The sequence below is a fragment of the Carassius auratus genome, chromosome 45 (genome assembly GCF_003368295.1).
Source record: "Carassius auratus strain Wakin chromosome 45, ASM336829v1, whole genome shotgun sequence".
NCBI lineage: Eukaryota > Metazoa > Chordata > Actinopteri > Cypriniformes > Cyprinidae > Carassius > Carassius auratus.
The window spans coordinates 1,683,063-1,703,283 of NC_039287.1; the positions used below are offsets into that span (position 1 = coordinate 1,683,063).

A 20,221-nucleotide genomic window follows, 5' to 3' on the forward strand; every position below is an offset into this window, starting at 1 on the left:
TTTTATAAGTTTTCTCAACTATAAATAACTCAGTCAGATATTTATAAAATGTTTTAATTTCAAAGTCAGTCCTCATCGTGACAAGCCACTTTCTATATTTCGTCTGCATTGAGTTCAGAAACCTCACTCTGGTTCTAGTAATTTTATAGTCTTTTTTTTAAATATATATTTACAATTTTTAAATCCACTTCCTCTAGCCTGTTATGTTCCAGTGGCATACTCAATAATCAGTTTGAGTATCCGTTCCAACAGTAGCCTATTTAATTTACAAAATATATAAAAGTATCCATCTATTTATCTATCTATCTACTGTATCTAGGCCTATATATCTCGTATATATATATATATATATATATATATATATATATATATATATATATATATATATATATATAGGCTATGTATATATATATATATATATATATATATATATATATATATATATATATATATATATATATAGGCTTAACACACATTATTATGTAAAATATCATATGTCTTAATATTATATTATTAAGACGTTTATATATAGGCCTATAACTTCTAATAATTAGAATATTCTTGCGCCATCTTGCGTTTCGACACGCTAAAATCAGTTCAAATTAAAATGTTTCATTAATTTTTGTAATGTTACAAACAAAGAGACCAACAACATTACTATATAAATAAATAATGCATATCAGCAAGTAAGTAGCCTAAGTGAATAACTGAACAAATTAATAGGCTACGATCAATTTATAGTGCATTTGTATCAGACTCTAGTCTATTGGCTATAGGCTATTGTCAGTTGTGTTTATGTTCTCCCGGCAACGGATTTTTACAATAGTTTTGTCTTAAAGCCTAACTCTCTGTACAAAGACCATCACTCTCTATGAACGGATCATCTGTACTACAAAAGGGACAAGAGGTAAGGTTTCCAGAAAGTATTTGATATACAGTTATACAGATATACAGCCTAAATGTATCTTTTATTTACTACAAATATGTATAGTCTTCGCGTTGCGATGGGCATAAGGAGAAAACCTTTTAAAAATGAGTCTCATTGCAACACTTGCTTACAATCGCATGAAATAACCCTTAACTGTCTAAACTGAATTCAGTCATTTATTCACTCAAAATGTTTCACGCCTTACGAAGTGAATTCTGTTTTAGAGAATAAAAAACAAAATATTTTTTAAATCATATAGGCTACACGATATCAAAACTGCGTATCCAATAGTCGATGCTAGCCTAAATCCGATTTATTTTATGAGAAGAAGAAAGCAGTGGTAGCAGAATATTATAATTATTTTAATTTTTTGCTTTAAATTAGCACTATTTCTGAAAATCTTGTGTGTCCTTTTCATAGAAATACTTATTTACAACACAAGCCTTAGACCTACATTTAAGTTAAAAAAATTACATTTAATTAATTATTTTTCTTTTCTCATCACTTATAGTGAAATGTGATGGTCACATACACAGATATGAAGAAACACACAGACTTCGGTGGCTCATTCTGGAGTTTTGGAAAAGAGCAGGACTTCAAGCCTCACATTAGACACATTGAGCCTGTTCTCACTGAGTAACTATTTCATGAATCAGTTTCTATCCCCTAAAGTATTAAAACGGATTCAACTGCAGTTACTTGAATGACAGCTTTTCAACTTTTCCTTCAGTGTTTGAAGCTGTAGAAGCAAAGTGTCAAATTTTTATTGCTTAACTTGAGTCAATACACTATATTAATATGTTATCAGTGGTTTTAGATGTGACCTTGACTGGAAATCCCATTTGCGCTGGATACCTGAACCACGATACAGTGATGCCCCATTTCCACACATCAAAGACATAAAGTTTCTCAATGAAAGGAAACTGATGAGATCCTTCCCACGTGAGTCAGGCTTTGATCAGCAAAGTCTATCTGTTCAAGTATTAATAAAATATCTCTAGTGGCAGCTGCACATGAAAACTTTCCTATGACTTCATTAGAGTAATCACTACGGCTGTAACATCTAAGACACTTTTAACTATTTTTACTGGAATTTGCTGCTAGATTCTGAGATAATTTTTCAGAATTTTTTATGTTTATTGGCATGTCCATTTAGAGGCTAATAGAGTTACTTTATCGGAGTGGAGCTTTTATCCAAACATTGGACAGCCCAAGACCTATCACACTGGAAAGAGATGTTTTATGGATGGCATTATTCATAAAAGAAGCACGGGATGCATTTCAGAAAATTCCCTGGAATCATTCATAGGGAGGAAAAAGCAGGGTAAGAGCTAATTTATCAATGCTAATAACGTTACTTGCTGCTATTGTTCTTAACCACTCACATAAAGATAAATTGTATTTAGTAATGTGTAGTCAGTGCAGCCCTTATTGTTTTAGGTCATGGGTAATTTATCATTTTTTTCAGTGCAGCACATTGTTCGAAACATTTGTAGTCTGAGGTACTTTAAACTTTAATAAACCATATCTTCTTGTTTTTCAGCCACAGACAAATGCAGCATCTACCCTTCAACAAAGGTCAGACCATTTCTAGTCCCTGAGTACAGCTCTGACTTTCATAAATATGAATCATCACTGCGCACAGCCACTTTTGGGTAAGTACCAACATGCTTACGGCAGATGCAGTAAGATAGACCAAAAGGATGGGACTGTAGCCATGTTTTATTGCAAATTAATGAACATAAAAACACCCTTTGTTCCACTTTCTGTGAAGGGATATATCAAAGTAGGCCTAGAATGTTTAAAAACTCCCCACTGAAACTGAGTATACACACAGCCAACAACTTAGACTTTCACAGCACACTGTAGGGCAATGTTCAAAGAAAAGAAAAACACAAAGGCTATAAATACACAAGAAACAAATGATTTAACAAGACTAATTAACTAGAAACATCTGCAAGACAAGAGCGAGGAGAAAACAACTTCAAAATAAGAGCACAAACAGATATTTTTTCTAACATATTTACTTGTATATTACTTCAGGTCCAAGCCTTTTGCCACATTTAAACCATTTACTGACCTAAAACCCAGCACAAAACACATCAGGTAGGTAAAAGAAATATTATTATGGTGGCCTGCACCATACAACTTCATCGCTGATATGAAATATCTTCAGAGTTTCTTAAGGTGCATGTACTGTATGTTTTTTTTCAGTCCACCGTATGCAGAGAAACATGAAAGTCTTGCTCGAGAGGAGGACATTCTTGAAGTCAAGAGGTTGAGCAGCTGGAGACCAGCACCAGACATCTATGACAGGACAGTTTTGCTGGACACCTAATTTGGAAGGTGTCAAACCATGCTTACATATTTATTGTTGTTATTCTTTGCTATTTTATTAGACATATTTTTGTCTTTTCTTTCCTTCAACACTATACCTCATGGTTTTCCATTGATTATATCTTACAATATTTAGATCTTTATGGTCTAGCCCAAGAACTTCATATTGGAAAGGGTTGAATCAGGTTAAATTTGTTTTGGGCTTTAGACAGAGAGAACAATTACTTCTTTTCTTTTTTTTTTGCCTTATTAGTTGGAGATTTTCCTTAATTCCCTGACAAAGACAAATGCATGTCTTTTCACTGTGCCAAAATGTAATTGCTGGACAGAATAGGAAACAGTTAAAATGATTGTGTGGGCAAGATGTTTATAATTGTTAATAAAAGAGGAACAGAATCTCTTTCACTCTTCTCGTTTCATCACAATCTGAATTCACAGTATTGTATCATTCATACCCAGTAAAATATAATTAGCAAGTTGTATTATAGTCAGTTCGTTCTTGCACTGAACCATGCAATCTAATAGCAAAATAACTGTTCACAAACTGTTATTTCATAAAATGAGGATCAAGCTTAACTTGCTTGAAAGCATTTTAAATAATATTTTATATTGGGCTTATTTGCTTTTGCAAGAATTTCTGTGGTGGACCATCTGTTGTGTTTTTATTTAGGGTCGTTTGCTGAATATTCATTGTCCATATGATTCATTCAAAGGGCAGATGAATAAAACATTAATATGAGCTTATCAACAATGTACAGACTGTATGTCAGCATTTGTTTGCATACTTTCTCTGAACACACACAGCACACTTTGATAATTTGTATATATTAGTCTTAACTTGTATCATGGTTCTGTAGTAGAGATAGATTCTATTTTTTCTCTCTGATAACGCTATAAAATGTCCATTAAATCTACCCACAGGGTTATACCAGCCCACAGTGTCTTTCATATTTAGATAGACCACAAATTTGGGGGCCATTAGGGAAGATGTTAAATCATTTCATTAATGTGTTGGAAACCTCAGTAAAACCTTTTTTTAGTGTATGTCATTTTTTTGCATTAAGGACAATGAAAGTAATGAATGAGAAAGTGAGACAGGTTGAATGCTGTGTATATTTACTCCAGCCTTGTGCATATACATTTGGGGGTTCGGGGACCACCTGAAGCAATTTGGCATCCTGAACCTTGCATAACACCATGCAGGTATTACCTTGTCTTGCATACTTTGGGTGTTGCTTAGAATTGTTTTCCCTCTGTATTCACACCACAGTCACCAGAGGGAGCCGTTTCCAGAGTTTTAGTTCCTGTACTCAGAAAGTGGAAAACAGTTCTGTGAAGATAAGTAAAGTGTTGTTTTGTGGAAATTTGAGCATTTGAGCACCAGACCTGGGCCTTCAGGGTAACCCAATTTAGTATGCATGAACGAGTCAGTATGCAATTTCTTTGGTAACAAGACAACAGAACACAGTGGTTAAAAACAACAAGAATGACTATTTGTGTCCATTTGTAGGCCATTTAAAGGCAATGACGTTCATTTCTCTAGATATTTGTTTACCATTTTGTCTCGTCTTAAGATTTGAATTGTAGATTTTAAGTTGAATTGAGGGTAGATCAAGAATGCCATTGGTGGAGCCCATGAAACATTTTTCACATGTTCAAACTGACTTTTTGATATTATGTGAAGAAATTATTAAATTTTTTTCTGACGGGCTAGAGCCTCATGACATTTCAAGAATGGCTTTTCGCCTAGTAACACTTTTAACGTGACAATCTTTAAAGCCGGTGACAAGCTCCTTTGAGAGTTTCTAAACTCTACAGATCAGATTCTGAACGCATTTATGTTGAAAAGAGGAAGACAAATCCCTGGTACAAAAGTGCACAGAGCGCATCAGAGATCTTGCATCACTTATAGCATACTAATTTGATATACTTTTTTGGAGTAAAAGCATTCAGAATACGAGAGGAGCAGTTGAGCATACAGTGGGAGATGTTAATTTGCAGTTGGTGTAATGCCACCAATACATGTATTTCTTTATATATTTCTTTTAATACATCTTTAAAGACTAATTTAGAGATTTTCTGATTGGCTGTTTGTTGAATTTAGGTGATTTCTATTCCAGACCACAGACGTAGAGTACACTTTTTCATTGGACCATCCTCAGTGTGTATTGATTTACTCATGATCACTCATTGATCCTTTGCCATCAGAGAAAACTGCCTACACAGCATTCTGTAAGGATTTGTTTCTGACAGTGGTACTGCTGTATACTGACAAAAGTAGAGTGCCTCCTGATTAACTATCAGCACTTTCTAAACAAGGCTATTGTATGGATTAAATAAAGCCAAGGAAATGTACCAATGCATGATCGTGGTCTCCTGACCTGTGTTCAGTAAATATAATTTTACATTTAATTTAGATGGTTAATTGTCATTAGCATGGGTCACCAAAAGTCTTAAGCTTAATTTGTTCACATGTTAGTGAGGTCAGTGCAAACTCTAATGCACTTTAATGCAAAAGGTCATAAATTAACATATCAACCTGACAGCTGTTTTTATTCTCTGATTTGTACATTGATTTGATCAGTGGAGGCAATGAACAAGTGAAAAGTTATTTTTATAGATGCAACCACTAGATGACAGTGTTCAATTTCTGTTTGCATTTGAGAATCAGAATCTATTGGAACATCCTTAAAACAAAATGCATTTAAGCAAAGTTGAATAAGATATTAAGAAAATTCATTCATCATTTACTTCATACATATAATTATCTAAACCCCTTTTGCATTGATTCTTGTGGAACTGTTAGAAATTGCATAATGTCTGAGAAATGGAAGGTTTTTTCCCACCACGATTTAAATAAATAAATAAATTAATTAAAAAGGTTATTCTGCCATTTTAACTCACAATTTGGACTTTGTTTCTCGCAATTCTGAATACTGTATACTGTATAAACTCTGCAATTTCTCTTGTTTTTTTTTCTCTCTCTCTCTCTCTGCCATGCAATAAAAATAGTAATCATGTTTTTTGTTTTGTTTTCAGAATTGTGTTTATAATAATTCTGACTTTAGAATTAGACATTCTGCTAAATCTCCTTTTGTGTTCCACACGAACCCAAGAGGCCTTTCAGAAGATCAGAATCTTAATTTCAGTTTATTTAACTGAGTGTTTAAATTGAATGCGCCACAGGCCTTGCGAAAGTCAAACCCAGCTGGAGCTGCACCATGTGTCTGGGCACTGCTTTAATTTGTCCATCGCATGAGCCAATCTGTGCAGGACACTGTCTGCTGGATCAGCACTTTATCTTCAGCCCGCAATGCTCGCAGAGCTCATGCCTCCTCTTCTCCGGCGATCCACTCTTGGTGTCTTTTGTTATTTCGCTCCATTCCCCTGCATTCACTTATGGCCTGTGCTTTTTAATTTAGCTTTAGTGGTAAGTGAAGCCAGCAGTCAGCCTTCTGAATATACAGCTACTGTAGACAATTAAATAGAGTCCTTAGACATGCTGCAAGTTCACCTTGATAGAAATGCACTGATAATCAATACTACAAAGAAGCCATAAAATGCAGTAATTTCTTCAGAAGTAAGAAGTTGAATCGAGTATGTTTGAGTAAATCACAGTTGCACTTGGTCACATTGACACAGTGCATTGTGATAATGCGTGGATGACTGAAAATACTGTACATTTAACGGTGGTCTAGGACTAGGACCACATTTAATGAAGGTTAATGCTTATGTGTAGATAAGCAATGAGGTTATGCTGCAAATAATATACAGTAAATCGCTTGAGTCATTCTTTCTCTGGTGGTTGATGTTACTCTGGTCTTGTAGTGTAGAGATATCCTTTGCTTTTTCTTTTCCTGATTCAACCAATAATATGCTGTTATAGACAGTTATGAAATTACATCACTGCATTATTTCTCCTGGAATCTTGTTTCTGCACTTTATTTCAATCCAAAAGTAGTGAAATTTTAATCTTTCTATTATCTCAATCCATGGTATTTTCTTATAGCAAACAATTCATATATGCATATGTTTTAATACAAATGATAATTACCTTGTAGTCTTTAATCTAAATATAATAACTTGCTCTTCCAATGAAACAACAGACTTCTTGTCTGCCTAAAGTCTTATGAATGCTGTGAATGTGTATATACTACTCATACTCATTTCAATTACATTTCTTTTTTTTTTGCATTTATAAACACTTTTACTCTACACTTTGAGTGCAATGCTCACATCATAGAGGGGTGCATAAAGAAAGGAAATACAAATAAAATAATAACGATAAAGCAGTTTGAATGATCTGATTATGAGTTTGGTAAATCATGGAAATATTTTAACTAACTCAACCTCTCATGTAATATGTACAGTAGGTGTTTTTTTTTGTGTTGAATTATATTATATTAAACAGGCATTTGAGCATATTTTGTGCATTAGGCATTTTATACATTAGGCAGAAGCTTTTATCCAAAGCTTTTACATTGGATTTATTATTGCCATTGCATGCATAAAGAACAAATTACTTTGCAGATTGCATGACTTCTTACTCGTGTTTATGAAACGGACATTTACAAATCTGCTTATTAGGTGCATGTGTAACCTCTGTCATTTAGTTGCTCCTCCTCCTGTGCTATGGGTGATAATGAGCACAGTGTGAGTGCACAAGTGTGAGAACAAGATTTGACTTCTCTCTGGGCCTCCATCAAGCTGTTAGCACATTTTGAATCACCACTCTGCATCGCTGGTGCTACATCGGGAGCTGCATTGTCATCAGCGTACAGTGGCTGGTTGCATCAGGCCATTCCTGCTTCCACCTTCATCTTTTACTCACTGCACTTCCAGAACTCCCCGAAGGTAGCACATTAACTGTGTTTCCGCAAGCCCAACTGGATGTGTGAGGACATGGAAGAAGTACTAACCCGTGTCTGGGCTGGCTTGAGCTGAGAGGAGGCCTAATGAAAATGCCCAGAGGAGCTACTTTCCTTCCCAAACACCAGTTTATCTCTTCTAGACTGTGTAACCCTTTTCCGTAGCACTTTTAAACTTAATACTCTATGCTTAAAGCTTATGAGCAGCTGCATACCAATGATGTATGGGAAGTCGTGGCCTAATGGTTAGAGAGACGGACTGGCAATCGAAAGGTTGTGAGTTCGAGTCTCAGGAATTGCAGGTGGGGGGAGTGCATGTACAGTTCTCTCTCCACCTTGAGCAAGGCATCGAACCCCCAACTGCTCCCTGGGCGCCGCAGCATAAATGGCTGCCCACTGCTCCGGGTGTGTGTTCACAGTGTTTGTGTGTGTGTTCACTGCTCTGTGTGTGTGCACTTTGGATGGGTTAAATGCAGAGCACGAATTCTGAGTATGGGTCACCATACTTGGCTGAATGTCACGTCACTTTCACTTTCATGTATGTCCAATACTGTTCCTGATCTGGAAACAGTGTAGCATGGTGGTAGCAACGCCAAGGTGATGGGTTTGATTCCTAGAGAATGCATGAACTGATAAAATGTATCAGTCTTTTTATCTTTCACTTTGTGCCACTTTGGATAAAATCATTTGCAGATTACACAAAAATGTAACTAGCCCAAGTAGCCAATTTTCCATCTTCAGTGTGGGTGGGCATGTCTCTTAGCAGGTCATGGGAATATTCAATTGATCATTATTTTCTTTAAAAAAATAAATACAAAATTAGAATTACAATGGGGCACTTTACAATGGATTTAAATAGGGCAAATCCTTCAATGCTGAAATATTCAGTAAACAGTTGTATTAAATTGTAATAATATTTCACAATATTACTGCTTCTATTTTCGGATCAAAACATCTTCCTCAGCAGCAGGCCTGTTGCCTGTTCTATTTTTTTTTTTTTACCAAGGTAAGTTTGCATTTAATTTGAGCAAACTCAAGAAGGTGGATTGGTTTTGAGTGGGGTTTGTTGCCATGGTAACTTACCATGGCAATGAAAAGTTGTGATTTTCTAGGCCAATATGGCTAGGAACTATACTCTCATTAACAGTCTAATTAGATTCAATGTTGTATGCTAAGCTAAAAGTGCTTCCGCCGCACCTGAAATCGGCTGAATGGATTCAAAAAGGGTAAAACTCATCTATTTAACCTTTTCAGTGGTGAGTTTAAAATACTTCAGCGGTCCCCCCAGAGTGAGTTTTTTTTAATACGACCGTTATTTTCGAACTTTCCCCTTACTGTTTCCATGGTGACGTGTCAGGCTTGTCACGTGACACACCGCGTCTCCAATAACACTGTAGTACAGATGGATTGCTTTTATTTAGTTTTTCCTTTTTTTATTTAAAATATTCACAAACTTTTTGCTGCACGTGTCACACTTTCTGGTGCACATGATCTAGAGTTAATCACGAACTCTGGATCTAACTCTGAGTTGACAGTGAACGTTTAGACCAAGCTCTGTGAGACCCCTGAACCTGATCTAAACCAGGTTGGATTGTTTTTGGTTTTGTCAACTCCAAACCTACTCTGAAAATTTGTTCAGCTAGCTTCATGCAGCAGGCCACAGATGTTTTAGGTTTACACACACTTCAATAAATAAGAAAGTGAAGATAGTCTGCATTCATTGAAATCTACTGAAATACTCTGTATGACAAGGCCCGAAGTAAAAAGACAAGTTTAAAATCCCTCTACAAATTGCATCCTAATTCAGTCTGTTATTGTTTCTCACAGAGCTCCTTTTCTTATTTTGTTAATCCATCGAAGGGAATAAGAGAAATGTCAAGGGAGTCGTTTAATCTTGGACCGCAGTTCTAAAGTGCCAGATCCAGAGAAAAGAGAGACTTCAAAACAAAACCAAAACAGTTGGTACATGTACGTGTGACATCCCAGTTAGGCACCATATTGTGTGTGTGTGTGTGTGTGTGTGTGTATGAATTTCACAGTTGTATAAATTGTTCTATATTTGTTCTTATGTTCATTCTATTAACTCTAAAGATTTTCAAGATCCGGAGTTGAGAAAGATTGTTCTTTTTGAAGTGTATTTTCAAAGAGAGGTGTATTTGAGTCTCCACTATAGAGTTTACATCCAGAGTTCTTGTTTTGCCAAATAGCAACCGCCAGCAAAGAGGCAAAAAATAACAAGCTCTCTTTTGTAGTCATGACTGCGCTTTCATTATTCAAATCCTCCTCATCTTTCAGCTCCAAAAAATACATTTGGCTTACAGCTCTTGGAAAACAATAAGCAGAATGTCAAGAAAGGCTTCTTCTATCACTAGTTACTAGCATTGTTCTAGCCAGTTCACTTGTCTCCCCTTCACCTCATTATCAGACAGCAGCACCCTCAGGTTAGGTGTCTTAATCAAAACGCCCCACTAATGCAATGGAATCGAGGCTAATCTAAAAACAGGCCTGTTTTCTACCCAGATATAAAGAATAGCCCATGGAGATGTGACAGCAGTGATAAAAGCAAATGAGAAAATCAAGAGAAAGGCACTGGCTGCCTGGCTTTGGGTCTGGCTTTCATTGCCCTACTCCGTTTTTGTTTTGTAAATGCTTCTCTGCAAACGGCCCCCTTGCAGAAAAATACCACGTTTATCATAATCGCATAAGTTCATGGAGATGGAAAAAGTGAATTACAGAGCCTCCGCCTTGCTGTGGGGTCTCCTCGCTTATTGGCTCGCGCACCTGCTCTCCTCTCCTCTGGTAATAGGTTTTGAGAGCGGATGTCTGAGATGCGCAGTAGGCTTTCCTTGCTGAATGATATAGGGACAGGCTTGCATGTTAAAGCAGAAGACAGGGCAAAGTATCAGCTGTTGTGGTCGAACTGTATGGGACTAAGATCCAGATGATCTGACTGCTGTATAGCATTAGATGCATAAGGTGTTAATACTTCACGTTTCTTATTTTATTCCCATTTCAGTATTCGATCATCCCAGGGATTTTATATTCCATGTCTGTTTAGTTGTCTTTTGTCCTCTCACGCTGTCAGGACACCATGATATATGGTTGTAGGGAGGAATTAAGTGGGAAAGATTGAGGAATCTGTTCTCATTTCCACCGTTGAGTTGCTAATCCCCAGATGACATGCTCTGTGGACATCTGCTCAGCACCGATTCTTCCTCAGAGTGTCAGAAATCCTATTTCACACACTCTTACTATACTTCATTATGTATGACATGCCTGAGTGATAAAAATGGACTGTCTTTTCTTTGAAGGATTGCTGAGGGAAAACAAATATAGCTGGTGAGACCGCTATTGTCTACAAATATGAATTGGGTACAAACTTAATAGATTAAAAAAAAAATTAGTATTAGTCCACCTTGTGAAGAACAAATGCGATTTATTACTGAAAACTGAAAAGATGATTTTAGTAACATGAAGAGCAACAATTTACTTTTAGTGCTTTGGCGAACACAGTGAAAAGTTGCCTCTGTTTCTTTAACCTCACTCAACGGTTTCTCAGCAAATGTTAATTTAGTTTTGATGCATCAGAGCTGCAGGGTGTTCCAGTCTGATTCCTCATTGCTGTTCTGGTAAATAAGGACATCCACAGAGGAAATCAAGACTTTCTGGATTCTCTTTGATCTATTTCTGGGCTGGGGCAAGTGTGGGAGTGGATGTCTGCTGGAGAGCTGCAATCACACCGTAGCTGATGTGTTTACTCACCATCATGTGCCAAGGACATTTTTTGTATTTTCTTGCTTCTACAGAATGTAAAATAAGATAACTGATTTGATGTCCAATTGGGTAAATTCAGTACAATGGCTGTATGTCATGATTTGTTTTAATGCTTAAGAAAGTACCCATGAGTGTCAGAAGAAAGTACAGTACATGCTGCTCGCTGATCATTTTTCAAGTGATCAGATTAATTTTGGAGAAAAACAAACCAGTGTTACATACTTGTTGCAAACGGGTAGTTTTACACCTCATGGCAGCAATACTGGGAAAGCACCACAGTGATAAACCTCATCTATAAGTCAACCTATGAATAATTACTTGTAATTATCTCTGCGCATTAAACTTGAATAGGAAAAATCCAGCCTTAAGTGAAACACTTTAAGTTGAAGTTATTCCATGTATAGAAGTTCTACAAATGATAACAGCCAGCTAATTGCTGCAGACACCAATTGTACTTCATAATTTAAGCTAGTCTGTTACCCATAACCCATCCATGCAATCGTGCACTTTCATACCCATGTCCACCTGGATGGATAAGAAGCAGCTCATGCCTTCTCTGATACATTTATTTACTATTATACTCATGCTGGCACAACCATCTGTCGAGTTAACACTGCAACATGGAGCTATAGTTTGAGTCGCTCTTTGGAATATTAAAGCCTTTACAATGCTTGTGAGTAATGACTGTCATCATCATTGGCTTTGGGAATTTAGGCAATGAAATCAAGCCACTATATATCACTCAGTGGAAAGAGGTAATTTTGTGATCTGTCTAACATTTTTCCTGGGGGGAAAAATCTCCTACTTTGTTGATATCTCAGTATTTTGAAATACAATTTCTTCTGACAACATGATGTTAAAGAAAAGGAAAGGAAACAATTCACCGTTATTAACTTGATTGGTCTTGACACTTCACATTTCAGAAGATGTAGATGGGACTTGTGGAAGGGCAATTTTAAATATTTCCAGCCAATGAAATGAAATTTCAAATAGCCTTCTGAACTTATTCATATACAAAACACAAAATGTAGGTGTTCTTAATATAAATATTCATTTCAGAATTTATTAGGTGACTTTTACACATTTTCTTTTTACTGTACAATATTACGGTTTTACAAATTAATCAGATCATTTTATATGTTTATGTGAAATGTACGGTGGCCGAGAGAGCTCAACACGCTGCAACTTAAGAAAATACATGCAAATTGAAAAAACACAAGCAAATAAAAAAAAACATCTTCATCAGTTTGACAACACAAGTGCTGCAAATCCTTCACAACACATGCATATAACAAAACGCGCCGCAAATCCTTGACAACACATGCATATAACAAAACGCGCTGCAAATCCTTCACAACACATGCATACTGTATAACGAAACGCGCTGCAAATCCTTCACAACACATGCATATAACGAAATGCACTGCAAATCCTTCACAACACATGCATATAATGAAACGCACTGCAAATCCTTCACAACACATGCATATAATGAAACGCACTGCAAATCACCACAAAACATGCATATAACGAAACGCGCTGCAAAATCTCACAACACATGCATATAACGAAACATGCTGCAAATCCTTCACAACACATGCATATAACAAAACGTGCTGCAAATCCTTCACAACACATGCATATAACGAAACATGCTGCAAATCCTTCACAACACATGCATATAACAAAACGCGCTGCAAATTCTTCACAACACATGCATACTGTATAACGAAACGCGCTGCAAATCCTTCACAACACATGCATATAACGAAACGCACTGCAAATCCTTCACAACACATGCATATAATGAAACGCACTGCAAATCCTTCACAACACATGCATATAACGAAACGCACTGCAAATCCTTCACAACACATGCATATAACGAAACGCACTGCAAATCCTTCACAACACATGCATATAACGAAACGCACTGCAAATCCTTCACAACACATGCATATAATGAAACGCACTGCAAATCATCACAAAACATGCATATAACGAAACACGCTGCAAAATCTCACAAAACATTATAAGAAACGCACTGCAAATCCATCACAACACATGCATATAACAAAACATGCTGCAAATCCTTCACAACACATGCATATAACGAAGCGTGCTGCAAATCCTCACAACACATGCATATAACGAAACGCTCTGCAAAATCTCACAATACTTGCATATAACGAAGCGTGCTGCAAATCCTGCTTATCATGCAGTGGCTAGTGGTCAGTGGAGTTGTTGGTGAACTGAAAGGTGTTTTTTTTTTTTTTTTTGGATATTATTAGCTTAAATAAGCTGAATAATGACATGATTAAATGTAAAGCGTTACTTAAGATGGCTAACTTTAATATCCTCAGCTAAATATAATTTCAAGGTTAATGAAAATAAATTTGCAATGCTTCATTAATTGTTTCTTAACGTGCATGTGCTGTGAGGATTTGCAGCACATTTCATTATATGCATGTGTTGTGAAGTATTTGCAGCGTGTTTCGTTATATGCATGTGTTGTGAAGTATTTGCAGCGTGTTTCGTTATATGCATGTGTAGTGATGATTTGCAGCGCGTTTCATTATATGCATGTGTTGTGATGATTTGCAACACTTGTGGTGTCAAACTGATGAAGATGTTTTCTTCATTTGCTGAAGTTTTTTTCAATTTGCATGTGTTTTCTTAAGTTGCAGCGTGTTGAGCTCTCTCGGCCGCCGTAGAAATGAATTGCTTAATTTGAATATATTTGAATATATATTTTACTCTTTTGTCTGTTGCAACAAATTGCAGAAAAATTAAGTTTAGTTAGTTCATAATGCATATTTTTTTGTACACTCTGTGTCAAAGGACATACTTGTCACAGCATGCTTTAGTGTGCTGTAATTTCTGAAGCCATCCTTTATGAATAATACAAAAATAAAATTCCCCTCTCCCTGTGCAGTTTGTGGTGTATTTGTATTTAGTCCCCAAAGACCCGTGTGAGATCTCACATGAAGATGCTGTGCCACAGCTAATACAATTCTTAATAGCCACAATCATGGAAGACTGACAGTTTTCTCAATAGATTTATATAAGCCACAGTCACTCGTGGGCTCATTTTGCGGATTATACTAGATAACAAAACAGATTCTAGAGTGTCGTGCTGCTGCTCGGGTGCTGTGGATTTATTTACAGGCTTCTGGGGTTCTTTCCTGCCCTTGGTTCCTCCTGCATTCTTTTATGTACATAATCAATTATTTAGCATGCCGTTTTCTCCAGCGCAACCTCTTGCTCTGCTGAATCGAAGGCTAAATTCCTCTTGCAAAAGCTGCAGTGCTCTCATTCGTGAAGTTTTGAACAATAAGCACTTTTAATTCTGTGGACTTTTTGAACACTCCTTGAAAATAAACATCACATGCTCACTAGTACGATGTGTACAACAATAATGGATTTTTTCTCACTAGTTTATTCAATCTGTTTAGTAACAGTATCACAGGGTTATTCTGTCACTTTTGAAATGTTTGCCTGAACAAATACATATATCTTTTTAATAAATAAATAAAATAACAATAATAAATTCAGTGGTGTAAGTTATGCTACAAACATGTATACATTTTTTTTTTATTATTATAAAAGGGCTGGCTCCTTTGTCTAGAGCTAGGGCTAGCTATCATTTTATGTATCTTACTCTGTTGCACAAATGCACTGTTACCAAGGCCACAGCATAAAAAGACTCATGTTTTGTGACATACTTGCCGTCTGGTTGAAAATTAGAGCTGTCCTTCTTGTAAAAGCTCGATCATTTATAAGAACATGTACTGTAGCATGACCACCCAACAGAATGCAGAATGCAGAATGCGGGACAATTCAGTTGAGATTTCAAAAGCAGTCATTGAGGTTGTGATCGAGACTACAGCTGACAGTGATGTATGAACAGGCAGAATAGAAAACCATCGAGCTTATAAAGCCTGTGGATGAATGGAGCAATATTTCAATATGTAATAGTGGCCTGTCACAGTCCCTTAACGCTTCATGCGTGCATCTGTCTCTTTCCGAGTCTCTTGTGTTTGGAGTCACAGTCTTGATCCATAATCTGAGGATGAGTGAAGGCAATATTACACTTGATTTCCATTAAATACGCAGCACTTTATTTTCCTGCCAGCAGACAATAATACAGAAAGTGCTATTTAATATTTAATTGAAAGCAGTGGCTTTGATAACAATTTTGTGAGTCATTTGAGATGAGTTTGTCCATTTATGATTCAGATTCAGACCGGCATTTTACATATTAAATAAAAATATTAATGTGATGATTTGTGCTGTTTTAAATATTTTTGTTAATCTACTGAAATGGGACTTGTGTTCTTTAATGTATAGCACAAGACACACTTCATGTAGCAGACAATCAACTAAATTAGCTCAGGGAATTGTTTTTGAGTTTGAGTTCTCTCAATAATATATATATATAAATGCAGAGTATTCATCCAGTGCTATACCGAGCAACCTGGGAATCTTCCAGTGGGCATTCCCTGCTCTCAGCAACACTGATGAGCAGTTGTAACACTTTTCTTTGTTGTTTCATCAGCTGAAAGCCTTTAAAAATACACAACCCAGGAGTCTGGCTTAAGCCAGGTCAGCAAATCTTTGCAAATACATGCTTAGAGAGGTCTTCTCTCTCACGAGTGAACATACTAACAAAGAAGTGTCACAAGCGATATTTCATGTTGAATGTGTTGAAAGTTATTCAGGTGGGGAAAAAAAAGAAAAAAAAAGTGAGACCACAGAAGAATATTTCATTCATTCATTCATTTGCAATTTGTTATAATATAATATTTTGTTGTTATAATTTCTGGAATAATTTTTTATCATATGTGTATATCTGTCTGTGTGTGTGTACTTTTATTCTCTTGGTTTCATTTTTTTTTTATAATAATTACATTTTTTGTTATTACAATTATAATTAATATTGATAGTGTATTGTCACACATGGTAAGATTTATCAAAATTAGTTTCTCCCGAAAATATTATGTTGAATATCATAATATCATGAATGTTGGTTTGAATGTTCTTTCTTGGTCTATTTGCGAGGGATTTGTGGCACAGAAGGCCTGTTAAATGTAACACGTATTGTAATTAATGGTGTTATTATTCACTATTTCCATGGATTAGATGTACATTTAGGACATATTAGTTTTCCATTAAAACCTAAAGGCTTCTATTGAATGAAATAATTCAATTTGTATTCATGATGTTGCAATTATTACAATATAAATACTTCAATGAAATATGTAAATATACGCTTGTATATAATTTGTATAATAGATTTAACTTTGTCTGTCATTGTCCTTCAGTGATTCCACTAAATCATAAAAATACAATTTTAAATAGAATAATTAATTAATTAATTATTATTTCTTTTTTTTTTTTTACATTATTGACACTTGGGTTTCTTGTCCCAGGTTTAGGGGGATTTCTTATAATTTAATATTAGTTGTTATAATTTGAATTAAAATAATAGTTTGCAACACACACACACACACACACAGACAGAGAGAGAGAGAGAGAGAGAGAGAGAGAGAGAGAGACTTTATTTCCACTTCAACAGCTTTTGTACCCCATATGACATGTTTTGCTTTTAACCCAGTCACAATTTTCACAAAATCACAATTTACAAATGCATCAGGATAATGAACCCATTCAAATGTGTTATTAAGTTTTATGGGCCAAAAGTTCCATTTCTTTGAAATATGAAGCAGCAGCATCATTTGATGTGACCTTGATGCGCAGCTGTCACCGCAGACACTGCCAGACCTGTGCTCCAGGCATCTGTCACACTCTGTTGCTGTATATATGACACAAGTGAAAGATTGTTTTCTATTCATATAATCTTAGCCTACGGGAACGTTCTAGAAGGTTGATCCCCGCTAGAATTTAAGAGAACAGCGGTGAGAAACTGTACTCGGTATCCCACCATTTTTTTTTTCTAGTCTTGACAGACAGTTTGTCAACAGTTTTGAAATATTTCATAGATACTATGTGTCTCTTTTTTTGGAAGCATCCCATGACTGTGTGAAGTTTAGCATCAAGAAATCCAAAAGCTAGTTTGATATGTATTTATTTGGATGTTTAAAGGCGCATTAATATTTGCACTTGACGCTGTCATAGTAAACCAATGACTACATGCATGTGTAAAAAATAGATAGTAAACTAAAATACCATTTAGACTAAAATAAATTAAATTGCTTGCTAGGATAATAAATATTTAAGAAAGAATAACGTTTTCTAATCTAATGGTTATAATACTCAGTTAATTTTAATTCTCATTTTGTGATGTGTTTGAACTGACATAAAGAGCAGACAAATGTACAGATTCTTTCATGCATTCGTAGAGGACAATAAATCATTAAAATGCTGTGACATATTGCTAGAATAAAAGTCAAAGAATCAGAGATCATCCTTGGCCTTTACTGTCAGGTTGTCTATATTTTTAATACCTCAAGAAAGCTCTTAATTCTTAGGTTTGAGATAAAGGATTAAAAAGACAACATTTCAATAGATAGTCTGAAGATTTAATGGATGTGTCTTTAAATGATGAAGCTGAGATAAATTGCAGAGTATGTCAATGAACATTGGATATCGCTGCATTTATAAATATGCCCTCAATGAAAATGCCCTAGACCGATATATTTGATATTGTTTGAAATATATAATGATGTTCCAAAGAGGTTTTGTGTCAGAGGGTTTCCTTATTTTCAGTATTGTGATTATGCATTCTGACAACGTCTAAACTTGACTTCACACTGCTTCACAATGTTTTCCCATTATCGTAACCACCTCTCTAAAAGCACTCACTATACAAAGGGAGCTTGAATTGATGTTGTGGCTTGATAAATTGCTCGGCTGGAACATGTATTCTATTGTGGCGCAAAAAAGAGAATACGAGTTCCACTGTTACACAAAGAGAAAAACTGAGGTGAAGAAACGTTCCTAGAGGACCCTGGCATTTGCTTAAGAACACTTGCTTTGGAGCTTGATTGTTGGATATATACTGTATATTCTTCTGTTGTACAGTGTCTTACATGATACTACCCCCTGGTAGTCCACAGAGTCATCAGTGCATTTCTGGGAGTTTAGCATTGAATTGCAAAGAAAGATATATTGCCTAATGTCAGATAAAATGCTTTTTTTTAATGCAACCATATTCTTCATTTGTTTTACACACAGTTATTCACCAGCATGGGTATGAGTATGTATACAACACAATGTTCTGTTAATAGTTTCTAGTAAAATGTGCTATAAAATGCAATTACTATAACACACAAATCAAGAGTGTGGTTTTGTACTAAGCTTTTTAACTGTGAAACAGTTACTAACATTGACAGATTCCAAAATGTAGGGTTGGTAAGATTTTATTTTATATGTTTTTGAAAGTCTCTTATGCTCACCGAGGCTGGATGTATTTTGATCAAAAAAGTAATATTAAAGAGTCTGTTTTCTGTTTTAATATATGTTAAAATGTTATTTATTTTTTCAACGGCTATTATTCCAGTCTTCAGTGTCACACGATTCTTCAGAAGTCATTCCAATAGTCTGATTTGGTGCTCAAATAACATGTTGAAAACAACTTTAGACTTGAGCCAAATTCTGGTCATGATTTTATAAATGCAGTTGCAGTTTTGTACTGTGACTCTATCATTATAAACCTGGTTGTCCACGTGCTGCTTGCTGTAGCTACATACTGTAACTCCTAGTTTCTTCTCTTAGGTCTGCTTATTATTATGCTTTAGCAGTATCATCTGAGACTTTATGAAATATGAGCACATTGGTAAGGCCTCATGGGGGAACAGATTAATAGGAATACTTTAATGACCTCTTCATTGAAGGGAGAACAGGTAGATCCTGTACCATGTAATGGAAAATGATAAGCCCATGTGCTGTTAGGAGGACCATTCCACACTGAGGCTAATAAGTCAGCCATCCTCCACTGGCTCCATGATGCTCGCTGTCTGAAGGATGAAACTGCAATGTGCAGCTCACATCGGGCGGGAAAGAAAAACTCACCAAAACAGTATAAAATACATACATGAATTATCAAATACTTATATTACATTAAGATATTACATTTAGATTCTGAAAATTAGATTGATTGTATGAACTGATTGTTAATAAATAGAAAAATGTTTTTGCATAAGTAATTAATGTCATAAATTTTTACATTTAATAAATTATCTTGGTTTAAATGCATGGTTTACCCAAAAATAAATATTCTGTCATTAATAAAATCTCTCTATTTATATGCTCATTTAATGTGAATACTGGGGCTGGTTACATAAACTGCTTA

The 20,221-nt window shown here is 35.6% G+C and overlaps 1 protein-coding gene across 1 annotated transcript; it reads left to right on the plus strand.

Moving 5' to 3' along the window:
- Positions 1–811: 811 nt before the first annotated feature.
- Positions 812–3,924, plus strand: spats1 (spermatogenesis associated serine rich 1). Its single transcript, XM_026232691.1, has 7 exons — positions 812–907; positions 1,440–1,564; positions 1,746–1,870; positions 2,085–2,252; positions 2,472–2,583; positions 2,972–3,034; positions 3,143–3,924. Exons 2-7 carry the CDS (start codon positions 1,449–1,451, stop codon positions 3,264–3,266), a joined length of 708 nt encoding a protein of 235 aa, XP_026088476.1. The 5' UTR covers positions 812–907; positions 1,440–1,448; the 3' UTR covers positions 3,267–3,924.
- The last annotated feature ends 16,297 nt before the right edge of the window (positions 3,925–20,221 follow it).

Coding starts and splice junctions, on each gene's coding strand:
- spats1 (XM_026232691.1), top strand. CDS start 1,449: ATGGTCACATACACAGATATGAAGAAACACACAGACTTCGGTGGCTCA. Junction 1,565..1,745: donor ATTGAGCCTGTTCTCACTGA/GTAACTATTTCA, acceptor CAGTGGTTTTAG/ATGTGACCTTGACTGGAAAT. Junction 2,253..2,471: donor CATAGGGAGGAAAAAGCAGG/GTAAGAGCTAAT, acceptor CTTGTTTTTCAG/CCACAGACAAATGCAGCATC.